This window comes from Cimex lectularius, unplaced genomic scaffold (assembly GCF_000648675.2).
Source record: "Cimex lectularius strain Harlan isolate CLEC.00 unplaced genomic scaffold, Clec_2.1 scaffold98, whole genome shotgun sequence".
In the NCBI taxonomy this organism is placed as follows: domain Eukaryota; kingdom Metazoa; phylum Arthropoda; class Insecta; order Hemiptera; family Cimicidae; genus Cimex; species Cimex lectularius.
Genome location: NW_019392897.1, coordinates 168,070 through 181,517, shown reverse-complemented (window position 1 = coordinate 181,517; position 13,448 = coordinate 168,070). Strand labels below are relative to the sequence as shown.

The 13,448-nt window shown below is 36.8% G+C and overlaps 2 protein-coding genes across 5 annotated transcripts in view; one reads left to right on the top strand and one right to left on the bottom strand.

The window, feature by feature from the left end:
* LOC106664218 (MORN repeat-containing protein 3-like) overlaps positions 1 to 13,448 on the bottom strand; it is a 106,708-nt gene that overhangs the window by 51,815 nt on the left and 41,445 nt on the right. The window lies entirely within an intron of this gene.
* The window catches only part of LOC106664314 (sortilin-related receptor-like), a 74,897-nt gene that overhangs the window by 23,671 nt on the left and 37,778 nt on the right, over positions 1 to 13,448 (top strand). Inside the window, exons 1-3 of one of the 4 annotated variants that reach the window (XM_014389933.2) lie at positions 12,134 to 12,341; positions 12,465 to 12,480; positions 12,566 to 12,901. Coding sequence is in view for 2 of the 4 variants with exons in the window: in XM_024229195.1 (XP_024084963.1) it covers positions 4,325 to 4,345; positions 12,760 to 12,901 (163 nt within the window). In the remaining 2 variants the exon portion in view is untranslated. Of the gene's footprint in view, positions 1 to 4,298; positions 4,346 to 12,133; positions 12,342 to 12,464; positions 12,902 to 13,448 lie in introns of those variants that run through there. The other 3 variants (XM_024229195.1, XM_014389932.2, XM_014389931.2) reach the window with 3 other exon arrangements.

The window sequence follows — 13,448 nt, the reverse complement described above, 5'->3', positions numbered from 1 at the left end:
GACTCTAATTATCTACAGTAGCTGAAAGTAAACTGGATAAAATTTCCATAATAACTGTGCCGTATATCAAATAGAACTCTTCTCAAAATTGTACAGAAGCATGCAAGAGAATTAAATTTTAATACACTAATTGTCCAAATATATGGTTTACAGTAACCAACTTTTTTTTACAACCGAAGGATTATTTGAGGCCAGTTGATAAATTGGCATCAAACATGCACTAGTGAGCAAACTATAACCGAAGCTGGTCTCCGCCAGTTTTCAACCCAGCCCGCGGTTAACATTGTATTTACATTGATTATTTGGAGATCGTGAGATACGGTCTGATGTGACATAGGTTTTAGAAAAACATTTTATTTATCGTGCCAACGTTTCGATCTTTAAATTAATTAAGGCTTTTAGTTGAGTTGTAAAAGTTAGCGTCACGAGCGGGATACGAACCCAAGACCTTCGGCTTGATACACCGCTACTCTACCACTCGAGCTATCTTGACTTCGACACCAACTTCCCATCAACCTCGTCTCTCGAATTTTCCCTCCTTTTCGCCATTTTTCTTTTCATTGTTAGCGATGTCCTTGTCTTTGCTTGGTGTCCATATGTAGTTGAAATCTGTTCATAGAATCCCATGTTCTTCGTTCTTCCCGGGTATAAGGTGTATGTTTAACTTAATGAACAGATTTCAACTATACCCCAAACAATGAGTATTCTGAAGGATCTCGCCAACAACTAAAAGAAACTTGCATCGGCTGTCAATCAGACAACTTTTTTGTTGAAATGCAGGCAACACAAGGCCATGAAGATGATCTCAATAAAGATCGAAACGTTGACACGATAGAGAAAATATTTTTCTAAAACCTACATAACACCAGACCGCATCTCATGATCTCCAAATAATCATTAACTAACGGTCACCAAACACCACACATTGTATTTACATGGAAAATTGCAAGTAAATGAGATGGAAATGTTGATAGACCGGTAGTTACAGGTAAATCTGAATTTTATCCTTTATGTCTGCGCTAGATCTATAACCGATACTCTTTGAATTGGGAGAACATATACTTAGTGTGTTCAAAACGTATTCGTAAATTTCAACTAAAATTAAACGCCTAGACTTTTCATGAATGTATAAAAATTAATATTGATAAAACTAAAACATATTCATTCACAGACAAGAAAATCGTATTTTTATAGTTATATTAATAACAAATATTTCTTAATGAGGGTTCACAACAGTCACTATCTGGTGTCAGTGTTTTTGAAAAAGTACATACCATGCATTAACCCGAAGCAGTCCCCAGTATATAGTTCAAATGGGACCACACTTTGCTTAGCAACTCCCTCAAGACGGGCGTCTGTCATCACTGTAAGATAAAGGTCCCGGGTTCGAATCCAGCGGCCCTGCATTCGAGCCCGACATACTTACAAATGGGCTTTTTTTCAAAAACACCGGCACCACGAGGGTTGATATAACATCTGCTGTTGCGAACCATCGGAAAAAAAAAACCTCCTTCAATATACCTTCAATAAAGGATTTTGTTGATAATTAGTTAAGTACGGGCATGGCCTTTGGTTCCATTAAGCAAAGCGTTATCCACGTCTTCTCCACTTACAGTCCCGGTCATCTGATAGCCACAAACCAAAGTCTCATTGTTCAAGTGTCCTAGAGAGATGGTAATTTGCGAATAATCGTCTTCCTTACTCGATGCCTCTCCAGTGGTAGAGAACCTGATGTGCCACGTCTCGAGAGAGAGTAGGCTATTCTCAGGAAGCTTTCTGATGATGTTTTCGAGTGTAAATGCCTATCAAGGAAGCCGTTAAATGATGGTTCCGTAATGTGGCAAGAGTAATAAAACGATCGTCTCTAGCCATTGTACATTGCAGTCGATCATTACCATCCCTTCGATCGCGTCTTCCGGTGGCGACTTAGAGGAAATTATTTTCTTTATTTTTAATCTAAAGAGTGTAAAAGGATTAGTAATAATCTACAACTGCTGCCTAACAAAAACAAGTTATAATGTTATTTTTACTTTTTAGGTCAACTATTAATCTTTATACCAGGTTATTATGAAAAATAAACCAATATATACAATTAGTTCAGTATTTTCTGTAAGTGTATATTGCCTGTGGCGAGATTGATAACAATTTAAAAACGGCCGTCAATGGTGAAAAGTTCTAAATAATTGGCTGGTTGTCGAGGGGAGCTGTAGACCGGAAGTCCAAAGTAGAATCGGGCAGGATAAAAAAACAAGGATGCTTCATTCACTGTCCAGCAAAAAAACTGACAATCTGGTTTTGCACGAAAAAATGGCCAACTTTGGAAATGTATATTTTCTCAGTCTTTTAAGTCATAGACATGCGCTAGATCTCAGTTTTTAGAATTTTTTTTCACTAGCTGCACTGAACAAGATAGTTTTTTAAATGTTTTTCTAGCTTCAAACTCATCAGTACATTTAAAAAAAATCGGGAACACGTTAATTTTTGCACTTTTTTTTTCGGAAATTTCAAATTGAATTGTGGAGCCAAGAAATTGTTTTTGGGGCGGCGTCCTATAGCAATCGATAGGAAATTTAAAATTTCCTTTTATTATTTATTAAATAAGCTTTCAATTGATCTCCTTCCACTTTGCTGGATTTCTAAACTTTTTCGAGTTATTCCCGATTTTCGCGCAAAAAACGTGGTTTTTTACGTGCTCATGGGAAAAACCGACCACTCTCCCTTTCGATTTTCAAGAATGCATAAATTTTGAAATGTCATGTTTTCGAAAATTGTGCGCTCTACAACTTTTGTTCCGATGAATTAAAAAAAAAAAAAAAAAAAAAAAATGAGCAGGGAAGGGACAATTCTTACTTTAACCTTTTGGGCTGCGGAATGCTATGCTATGCGGGATAGAGAGTAATCGGTTTTTTCCGTGAGTTTGAAATACGTTTTTGGCCCAAAATTGCGAATACCTCGAAAACGGTTGAGAAATCGGGCAAAGTGGAAGGTGACCAAAAGAAAGCTTATTAAAATTTCCTGTTGATTGCCATAGGGCGCCATTCACCCTAATTTTGATTTTTGTGACACTCGTGCACTTAAAACCAACTTCCATTCTTTTATTATATCGGTCAGAGAATCCCTAAGAGTGGAGTTTGTGGCAAGAACCATGAAGTCTCAACATTACACACTGTACGGGGAGCTAAATCCGAATATAAAGTGTGCAATTTTAATTGGAAATTATGGAAATGGATCCTCGATCCATCAGAAGTTAAAGGGCGAGTTGCTTACCCTGAACTACAAACCGTACCAAATTTCTGAACGAGAATAATGCCATCTTTGAAAGTTGAAAGCAAGGGAAGACATTTTCCATTTTATAGCGGTTTGCCCTACTCTTTCGGAATATAGGAGATTTTAGGGTGCAGTGTATTTACAAGAAAATAATTTTTAAGTTTGTTGGAAGGATCCAATTGGGCTGCATTGGTGGAATACACCAGGGTAGCCTGGATATATAGGAAGGATTATATTGAATGAAACATTGTTTTATTCTATCCATTATTGGACGTTATTATTATTTTTTAGTTCTTTTTTATTCTTATGTGTGTACTTATTCCCCTTCTTACGTATATTGTTGTTTATCCTTGTTTCTTTTATTATTCGGAGATCGTGAGGTGCGGTCTGGTGTGAGGTAGGTTTTAGAAAAACATTTTCTTTATCGTGTCAACTTTTCGATCTTTATTGAGAACATCTTCAGGGCCTGGGATTTACAAACATTGTTTAAATTTAACAAATACATGTAGGATGTGGAAAAAAAATGAATTTATACAGTGCAAAAAAATATTTTTTATATTCATTACTTTCTTATTTCTTTTACTCTATTTTATTGGGTTTATAGCGTTTAACTAATTCATTATATTAGTTTCTATTTAGTTATTTATTTTATTCCAGGACAATTTGTACATTCGTTAACCATTTACAATAATTTATAATCTATTTTACTAATTTTTTTCTAAATTTTCTTAATTTAATTTCTTAATTTTCTGAATTTTTACAATTTCTTCTTAAATTTCTATTACTAATTTATAATATTATTTTGCAGTGTATAAAATAATTTATTTATTTTATTTATATTATTATTATTATTATTATCACCATTATTACTACATTATAACTACTAACATTATACGTTTGTGGTGTGTGTGTGTTTTGGGCAGTGTAAAGCCTTTGAGAAGAAAACAAAAAGACCGTCGACTATTCAATTATAAATACTTGGGCCACTTCTAATATTTTCAAGGGAGAGAGGAGATAACAACTGCTTCTGGAACGAAGTCCGATTCTCATACATAGAATGGACGTACATAGAAAAGAAGTACATATCAACAAATACACCTTTTCAAGTTTGTATGCTGGTCAGCCTCAGCTCTTGTTCTATAAAACTAGTCACTAGCATTGGAAAAGATCGTCTCGTACAAAATATTTATCAATTGGAGCTAAGTGATAATTATTAAAGTGTTAATTAACGCTTTTACTGCGCTAATGATTTGCATGTACTCTATTTTTAATTTATTTATTATAATAATTTATACTGATTTTTTTAAGATTAAGAAATTCATGTACGATGTTTTCTCATTAAGTTTATGTGTTTTTTAATTTTTGACCGCCTGACAGTGCCAGGCTACTGTAGAAAAGGTCAACCATCTTAGCTCGTCACCCACAAAATATGAGGTTTTGTCATGGAAGATTCGCGACTTTTCTTTTCATTCAACCCACTTTTTCTTCAAAGTTCAAGTCGTGAACGGGGTAGGGTAGCCAAGGAAAATGTAAAAAAGGGTTTTCTTCTAGGTCAGTAAATAGGCATTATCTTTAGTACACTCATAAAAGTGGTTTATGGATGAAGGTATTCTCCGTTATACCGTCCATCACCTTCCTTCATTAATTTAATTTTTTTATTATTTAAATTCAAGGATATTGAAAGAAAACACTCAATTCCTTCATAAGGACTTTGAACTGTTGTTAATAATTTTGAATACAGTGACTTTTAGAATTGGCCTTATCCCTGTTTCTACTATAAAATTACAATATTGAAGGCTGATAGTAATTATATTGAAGATAATTTTAAAAAGTTATTAACAAATTAGAAATGTTTTTATTCAAGACCTCGCTGTAGTAAGTGGTTAATTTCAGTCAATAATCGTTATATTTTGGATGGAAATCTATGTAATATGTACAATTTTATGTCTAAAAAACTCTCTGCCTTACCGTAAATTTCATAAAAACCTCCCAACTAACTTAAATCAGCACATCAGAAACCTCGCATCCCGACGAATCCCCTCAAACCCTCCCCGCCGACTGAAGAGACAATGGCCGCGAGATCTCCTACGAAGTGATGGTGATGACAGTGAAAGTGATAATGACACACGTATCAATTAAACAAACAATATAATTTAACATTGGAGTAATGCCAATGGGTGTTTTCTCCACTCTTGATTTTAATTTTGTACATATTACCTTGCTCACTGTTACTTGTTACCTACTACAAATTAAAAAAAAAAAATCTATTTACTGAATTTTATTAGGTTGTTATGAAGATTTTGATAAATGAACAGTTTTTACGGGTTACAGAAATTCGCAAGTTCTTAGTAGATGTCAAAATCAAGTAGATAAAGTACATAAAACTAGATGATGCCAAATCAGATAGAATAAGGGTTATGAACAGGGAGAGGACGTTAACTCATTCCAGTTCATTTGAATTGTTTAGGCGTGTTGATAAAATTTTATACAAGTTCGTGCATGCGAAAACATCTTCATTGTCCAGTAAAAAATATGTCAAGATCTTTTCAAGCTTCTCGTTGAGCAATGATTTTTGACAAGGAAATAAATAAGGAGAGGTCAACAACAGTAGAGTGTTTTTTTAATTATAAGTAACTATAAAATTGGTATCAAGCCCAATTTTGACAAAACTGGGAGATCTTGAACCCTCGCCCGAACGGAATGTGGAAAATTTCTTTTTCTACCACTAGGTCTGATATTCCTTCTTAATCTCTAAATTTTATGCTTCTACCCACCTTTCCTACTATAATTATTGCAACATTTTATTATTGCCTTAATTGGCAAAACGTCAACCACTGTGCTAGAAAATTGATAAAACAGAAAGAAATATATACAAATTATAGGTTTATAAATAGAAGTTAAGCAAATCTTGTCTAAAAATAATACGTATTTAATTCCAAAACCTGTTGTTGTTTCTTCAACATTGTCAGATTGAATCGAATGTAAAAATTACTTGACTTTCATCGTTCTATACGTTTTTATTGAAATAATTGAAAAACATTAACAAAAGATTATTTGTAGATGGTGAGATGCGGTCTGGTGTGACGTGGTTTTTAGAAAAACATTTTTTATCGTGGCAAAGTTTCGATCTTTATTGAGTGGTGTCTGCATTTCAACCAAAAGGTTCTCTGATTGATAGCCGGTGCAAGTTTCTTTTCATTGTCGGCGATGTCCTTCAGAATACTCTTTTCTCGATGTCCATATCTAGTTGAAATCGGTTCATTAAGTTAAACATCACACTTTTCTATACGAGAAAGTCGAACAACATAGGATTCTATGAACAGACAACACAAGGCCGTGAAGATGATCTCAATAAAGATCGAAACGCCCGATAAAGAAAATGTTTTTCTAAAAACTACGTGACACCAGATCGCATCGGACGATCTGACTAAACACCTCTCATTAACAAAACAGGAAAAGTCTATAGGCTGAATACGCGACATCAGGGTAAAAGCAAGGAGTCGAGGCCCGAACTCCTGTTATTTCAGTATTCCCTGTGTCAAACGATTACGATGATGAAGAGGTGTATTTGTTCCAAAGTTGTTCTAAAAGTAATGCATTCCACAATGTTTTAATATTGGCATCATTTTGGCAGTATGTGCAAGTAGATGTTGGTTTTTCCCATGTATGCATATGTACAATGATTATTGGGAGATCGTGAGATACGGTCTGGTGTGACGTAGGTTTTAAAATATTTTCTTTATCTTGCCAACGTTTCGCTCTTTATTGAGATCATCTTCAGGGCTCAAAGTGTTTTTTTTCCGTGTAGATGGTCATTTTTCAAGTCACTCTCAACACGACACACAATAACACTGACACATCTTCACGGAAAACAAACACCTTGAGCCCTGAAGATGATCTCAATAAAGATCGAAACGTTGACATGATAAAGAAAATGTTTTTCTAAAACTTACGTCACACCAGACCTCATCTCACGATCTCCGAATAATCATGGACCAACGGTCACTAAACACCACACCAAGTACAATGAACGTCTAAGTGTCAAAACCTTAGACACTGCCGTCTGAAACGAGCTTGAGGTAAAAACACTTTTGTACATGGTACAAATTTGTTTAGAGTGTAAGCAACTGGCGTTTAATTTTTTCTCTCTTATCTATTGCGACGATGCGCGTAAGAGAAAATATAATGTTTGTGATCGACCTGCAGGCAATCTACGTAGGGTTCCAATCTTCGTAGAGGTCATTAGACAGGTGGAAAAAGACTAAATGCTGGATTCACCGAGCTTCGGCAACTTATAGTGCCATCATCGGGCCGATTATCGGCCGGTTGAACCTGGAATCGTGTTTTATGACGCCGGCTTACGGTGACATTCCGAGCAGATAATTCGCGAGTGTTAACACACGAATCCAGGATTATACTCTTGACTAATCCCACAACATCGACCATTGAAGCGTGACACGTTCGAGGCTTATCTCAAAATCCTGTGTTCTCAGGTGTAATGTACCAGCTCTGCCGTATTACGATATAGTACCCTTTCACTGCTTACGTGTACTTTCTCTCTCACAATATTCGTACCCTTTTAGTTCAGCAGTGCATTACAATCCCGATAATAACGATTCAATTGAAGGTTCAATTTAAATGGTTAAATAATAAAGCATAGCGGTAGGGATAAATGAGGCGGCCGTAAGGCCTCGACCTGTGAACCTACTGTGGATCTGTTGTGCTCCTCTAATATGTATAACGCACTCGCCAGCTTGAGGTTGTTTGTCAATCTCCATAGCCTTGCCAACGGCTCCTTGGTGTAGGATACTGCTTGCCGCCTCCTACTTAGAAGAATCTATTATCTCAAATCCTGTGTTCTCAGGTGAAATGTAAAATAGACCCTCACAAAAGCATAGAATGTGTTCTGCAGTCTCCTCTTCTTCCTGGCAGTATCTACACTCTGTTTCTTCTGTCAGTACACCTATCAGGTGTTTGTGCCTTCTCAGGCTGTACTGCTTTGTCAGAAATACAACCAGAATCCTGGTTCTGTTATCGGTTACCTAAGAGCAATTCCTTTTGTAAGTTTTGCGGATGTCCTTTCTATAAATCTCTTCACCTGCCTCTTGCCAGGGGTGTTGCTCTACCAAATTTGTGCCTCTTTGGATGTATCCTTTCTTCTGGCAAGGCGCTAGGCCACAGTAGGGTTCGGGCTTAGAGAATACGAATTTTTTTTTGGCAACATGTCCAATTTCTCATTTCCAGAATGTCCAGGGATAATGTCAGGGTCAAGTCATTGGTATCACTGTCATCTGGCAGGGATTCTATATAATTCCATACGCTTTTTGCCTCATATGACCTCTTACGGTGACTTTCTTTTACCTCGTATACCTTAATGCAGCCTGATTGTCAGAAAAAATGGCTATCCTCCTGGAATGTGTTTTTAGTCTTTTTCTGGCGCAGTGTTCAATTGCTACGATTTTAGTCTGAAAAACTGTACCCTATTTACCTAAGTTTAATTCAGTTCAGCCTTCGAATTCACACCAAGGATTCCAACTCCGGTGCCTTTGTCCGTTTTTGAGCCGTCAGCATACTAGTTCTCACTACTCTTAACAGGCATACTTAAATCACATAAAATCAAATCAAGGTAAGGTGCTCAACAGCATTAATAATATCTAACGCCCCCTTACTGGCTTTAAGTAATCAAATCAAATGATTTAAGGTAATTTCTCAGTAAGGAACGAAAAGGAAACGAAAGGTATTGGCTTCAGAGGTATTCCTATGGCCCCACTCTTCCTTTCCTGGTACAAATACCTTGGCCTGTCTTGTATGGCATCTGCCTGTAACCCCTCCCTCAGTTTCCGTTGTTCGTTGACATGGCCTAAACTTGCACATGGCTGTCCATTTATGAGCATGTGAGTCGCTGATCTGGGTTCTCCTTGGGTTTGAATAAGGAATGGTGGAAGGTTCTTCTCTAAGCTCCAGTGATACTGAGGCAAGATTGTCATTGAGCGCCACCTAATAGGCTGATTGCCTTAGTCTGCAAGGTCGCTCCACTTCACCACCGACCCCCCATATGTCAACTTTGGAGTTATAACACATGTGAAGAACCATAGTCATTTTGGGGTTTAGTCCCACAGCTTTTAGCACAGAGCCTTTCACCTCCCCCAGACAATTTGGGCTCTTTAGGTAGTTTTAATTTAGATAGAGAAAGGACCTGCGCTTGGTGGCCTTTTACCATTACGGTAAGATCGTCCTAGACAGTAGAATCCTTCTTGTTCCAGTATTTGTAGGAGTTCATCTACCAGTGTAGGCCAAAGCAATGGTGAAAGAACCACTCATTGTTGGCATCCTCTGGGTGAAAGCTTGGGTGGTTATCCCGTCGGTTGTCCTTGTTATGTGTTACTTGGTTATGTGTTTACAGAAGTCGACCAGGGCCAACTCTGTGGATCTTCCTGGTTGGTATGCGTATTGTAGATGGGTTTGTTCATCAGTGATTTTCCTCTGATAGAGAGTCTTTCTAAAGTTTTTAACATGAACATGTAACGAGAGGTCTGTACGATTTAGGTCTGTAGTCAGTGGGACGTCCTAATTTGGTATACACCACCCGTATCTCCTGCTAGTAGTTAGAGATATAGCTCCACGCTAAGTAAGTTCTGGATATTCTCACTAAGTATGAAATGGGTATTTCTTAGAGTAGATTCCATCCGCTCCTGGCGTCTTGTATTGGCCGAATTTCTCAATTGCCCAACTTTTGTACTATGCTCCTTCCTTTCTTTTTCCGTATAATAAAGAATATCAGGTCATCAGATCGTCCTACAACAAGTTAACAGCTTAACGTAATAATCTATCCGCTTTTCAAATGTGCAAACAACCTGCAAGGATTGATATAGTCATAATTAAGAATTGCTAAATCGTGCTAGTCCACAAACAAGAAAGGACATTCAAAATCATTTTAATTGGAGCCAGTACGGAAAATGTACAATTTCAAGGCTTTATTCATCGCTGTTTACCGCGTGTCCTACTAAAAATTGAAGGCGTGAAACCGATTTAGTGAAGGTCGTTGAAAAATAAAAACACTTTCATCACAATATTTAGTCTCGTCCTTTGTGCCCACCACGGTATCTCTTCTATAAACGCTGAAGAAGAAGTTCATCCCGTTCGGCTCAGATTTCTAGTTTCTCTTTTGTCCGATTCTTCTTCTATTTTGAATGTAGGTTTTACGCTTTGGAATGACACGTTCTTTTTCCATTTTCCCCTGTGTCCGTCCATTTCTGACATTTCACTGCTTATATTTTACTTTCTTGATTTCTTTCTGTAATTTCCGTACTTTTCCTTATTATGGCGACAAGGATTTTTGATGAGGCGTTTTTTAAAAATATACGGATAATCAAGTCAATCTGTTCTGTATAAGAAAAAGAAGTCGTATAAAATACATTTCAGTGTGGACTTGAATCCTCCCGGGAAAAACGGTAAACTTCATTTTTCTATTAGAGTGGCAGACCATTTTCTGTTATGATCAAACGCATCTGACCTAATATAGCAAGAATAGTGTGACGACGATAACTTTTTTAACAAGGTCTTCCAATATTATCTCTTCCATCACAACAGCTCAAATAATATTACTAACCGGGGGCGTCGGTGCTGCAACGGTTTAGGCGTTTGCACGGCGCTCATCATTGTAAGATAAAGGTCCTGGGTTCGAATCCAACGGACCTGCATTCGAACCCGACAAACACCGGCACCCTGAAGGTTTATATGACCTCTGCTGTTGCGAACCCTCGTAAAAAAAGGCTTTTTCTCCTCTGGACACAGGTTGTTTATTATCAACCGATACTCGACCCGGCATTGCCTTATTCCTGATTCCCATAATAGCAATAATACAAATTATTAATTTAAAATAGATGCTCATATGCGAAGTTGAATTTAATGTTTTGTTTTGTATTTATAATACATACGAATTTCTCTTTTCTCCTTATAATCCTTTGAAATCACACGAATGGCACTTGGCATGCGTCCTTGGCAATGTTGGGACTGTGTCGGTCTTCTATTAAAAGCTTAATTATAACTTAATTATCTTTGTATATATTTTTAAGATTGTTTTGCCCTGATGATAACCTTAAAATAGGTCGAAACCTTGGCAGATAACATTTGGATATGTTTTTCATCCAGACCAAACCGTGATCCAGATTATTCGTGATTAAAAAAAGTGGTCGATACATCCAACCCTTTAAACATTAAATCCATTAAATTTCGTGGTCCGATTGACCAAATAACTTGTTACAATTAATTAATCTTTATGTAAGGTATTGGTTGAAATGAAAAAGTCAGTGCCACGAGCGGGATTCGAACCCACGACCTTCGGCTAAATACGCCGCTGCTCTACCACTTGAGCTATCGTGAATTCAATCCACTCGGACACTTACTCCCCATCTCAACCTACCTTTCGAATTTTCCCTCCTTTTTGCCATTTTTCCTTTCAACTAATACCTTACACAAAGATTAGTTAATTGAAAGAAGTTATTTGGTCAATCGGACCACGAAATTTAATGGATTTAATAAGTAAAACGAAGTATATATTCACTAAAGCTTTCCGTGGCCATTTCATTTGTCGCCGAGAATCAAATCCTGATTACATTGAAAAATAGCAAACAGGAGGGAAAATTAGAACGGTTGTAAGTTGGGATGGGGAGTTGGTGTCCGAGTGGATCGAAGTCACGAAAGCTCAAGTGGTGTAGAGCAGCGGCGTATTTAGCCGAAGTCGTGGGTTCGAATCCCGCTCGTGGCACTGACTTTTTCATTTCAACCAATACCTTACACAAAGATTAATTACTTTAAACATTCTTTGAAATGACAGGAATCAGTGTGTTACCTTACCTCTCCCTGATTACTACCATGACGGAAATCATATGGCACAACTAAATTATCATAAAGCAAATTATTTTAATCAGCAAAACTTTTGAAACAATGCTTACATAATAATGGAATTTTGCCAGTTGATAAAGTAGAGCAAATGAAGAGAACAGTAAGCGTTCAAGTAGGAACGATACGAGTTTGGGACAACGGTGCCTCGGAAACCACAGGCAAATCAAACCGTACGTATTTCACGGGCTTTGGGTTTCAGTTGACACGCATCGGTTGAGTCAGAATCCCGAAAGGAATTCAAATTTTTTATTGTTTACAAAAAGGATTTTTCTTAATTGCTGCTTTCTTCTCAGGTCGAAGATTTATAATGTACTAGCTTTCTGCGGTCTCGCCAATTGATTTTATTTTATGGTCAATTCTTCCCAGTCCACTTACCGTACAAATGTTTTAACAGGGCCGTGCATTTTATGGGTTACGTGCCGACAAAGTCTGGCAGAAAGCGATATGGTCGTTAACACAGGATAAAACTCGAGATGAATTTTTATCGGCGTTCTCTTGGACAGTTTCACATTTCATGGACATTACCGACTTTCTCAACTTTTTGTCAAGAATTGTTTCTATTTAATCGTGTCTTTTCTCGATTTCCAGGCTTTAGCAGAGTTTGGAGGAGAACTGGGAAGTTTCTGTGCTATAGATCAAGATTGTACTGTGCAGAATAGCAGGTGCAATCATGGAACCTGCGCCTGCTTACCTTACTACGCCAACTACAACAACACGCAATGTTTGCAATGTAAGAAATGTTCAAAATAAAAAACTTTTTCTCAGAATTTTTTATTGTCATATGAAAGTGTATATTTTTATAGTTTTACAAAATAATGTTATTAATAAACGAATAAAATTATTGATTTAATATAACAATAATGATATCGACAATAAATTGGAACCCTTGAGACCACAAATTGTCTGTTTAAGGGATACCTTTACAAAGAAAGAAAAACCATTTTTGAAAGATATAGCATATGTAATAGATTATAAACGCACTTTTTCGTTTGCCTAACTGTCCAAGCAACCATAGTTTTATTATTTCATTAAAATTACCCGTCCTCAGTTTAGATTTTTCCACAGAGGGCAATTCATTTATCTATTTAGGACCAACATACAAAAAACAATTCAAAATCAGGGTAAATTTTGGTTGGGGGAGTTTGACATTGTATAGATGTTTTAAGTTATCATTTAAATGTAACGATGAACAAGATTATCGACCTGCTGGATACAAGAAGTCTTTTCAGAGGATCTTCGGAAGAGGTCAAAACAGAGAAAACTTCCTTACGGTTTTC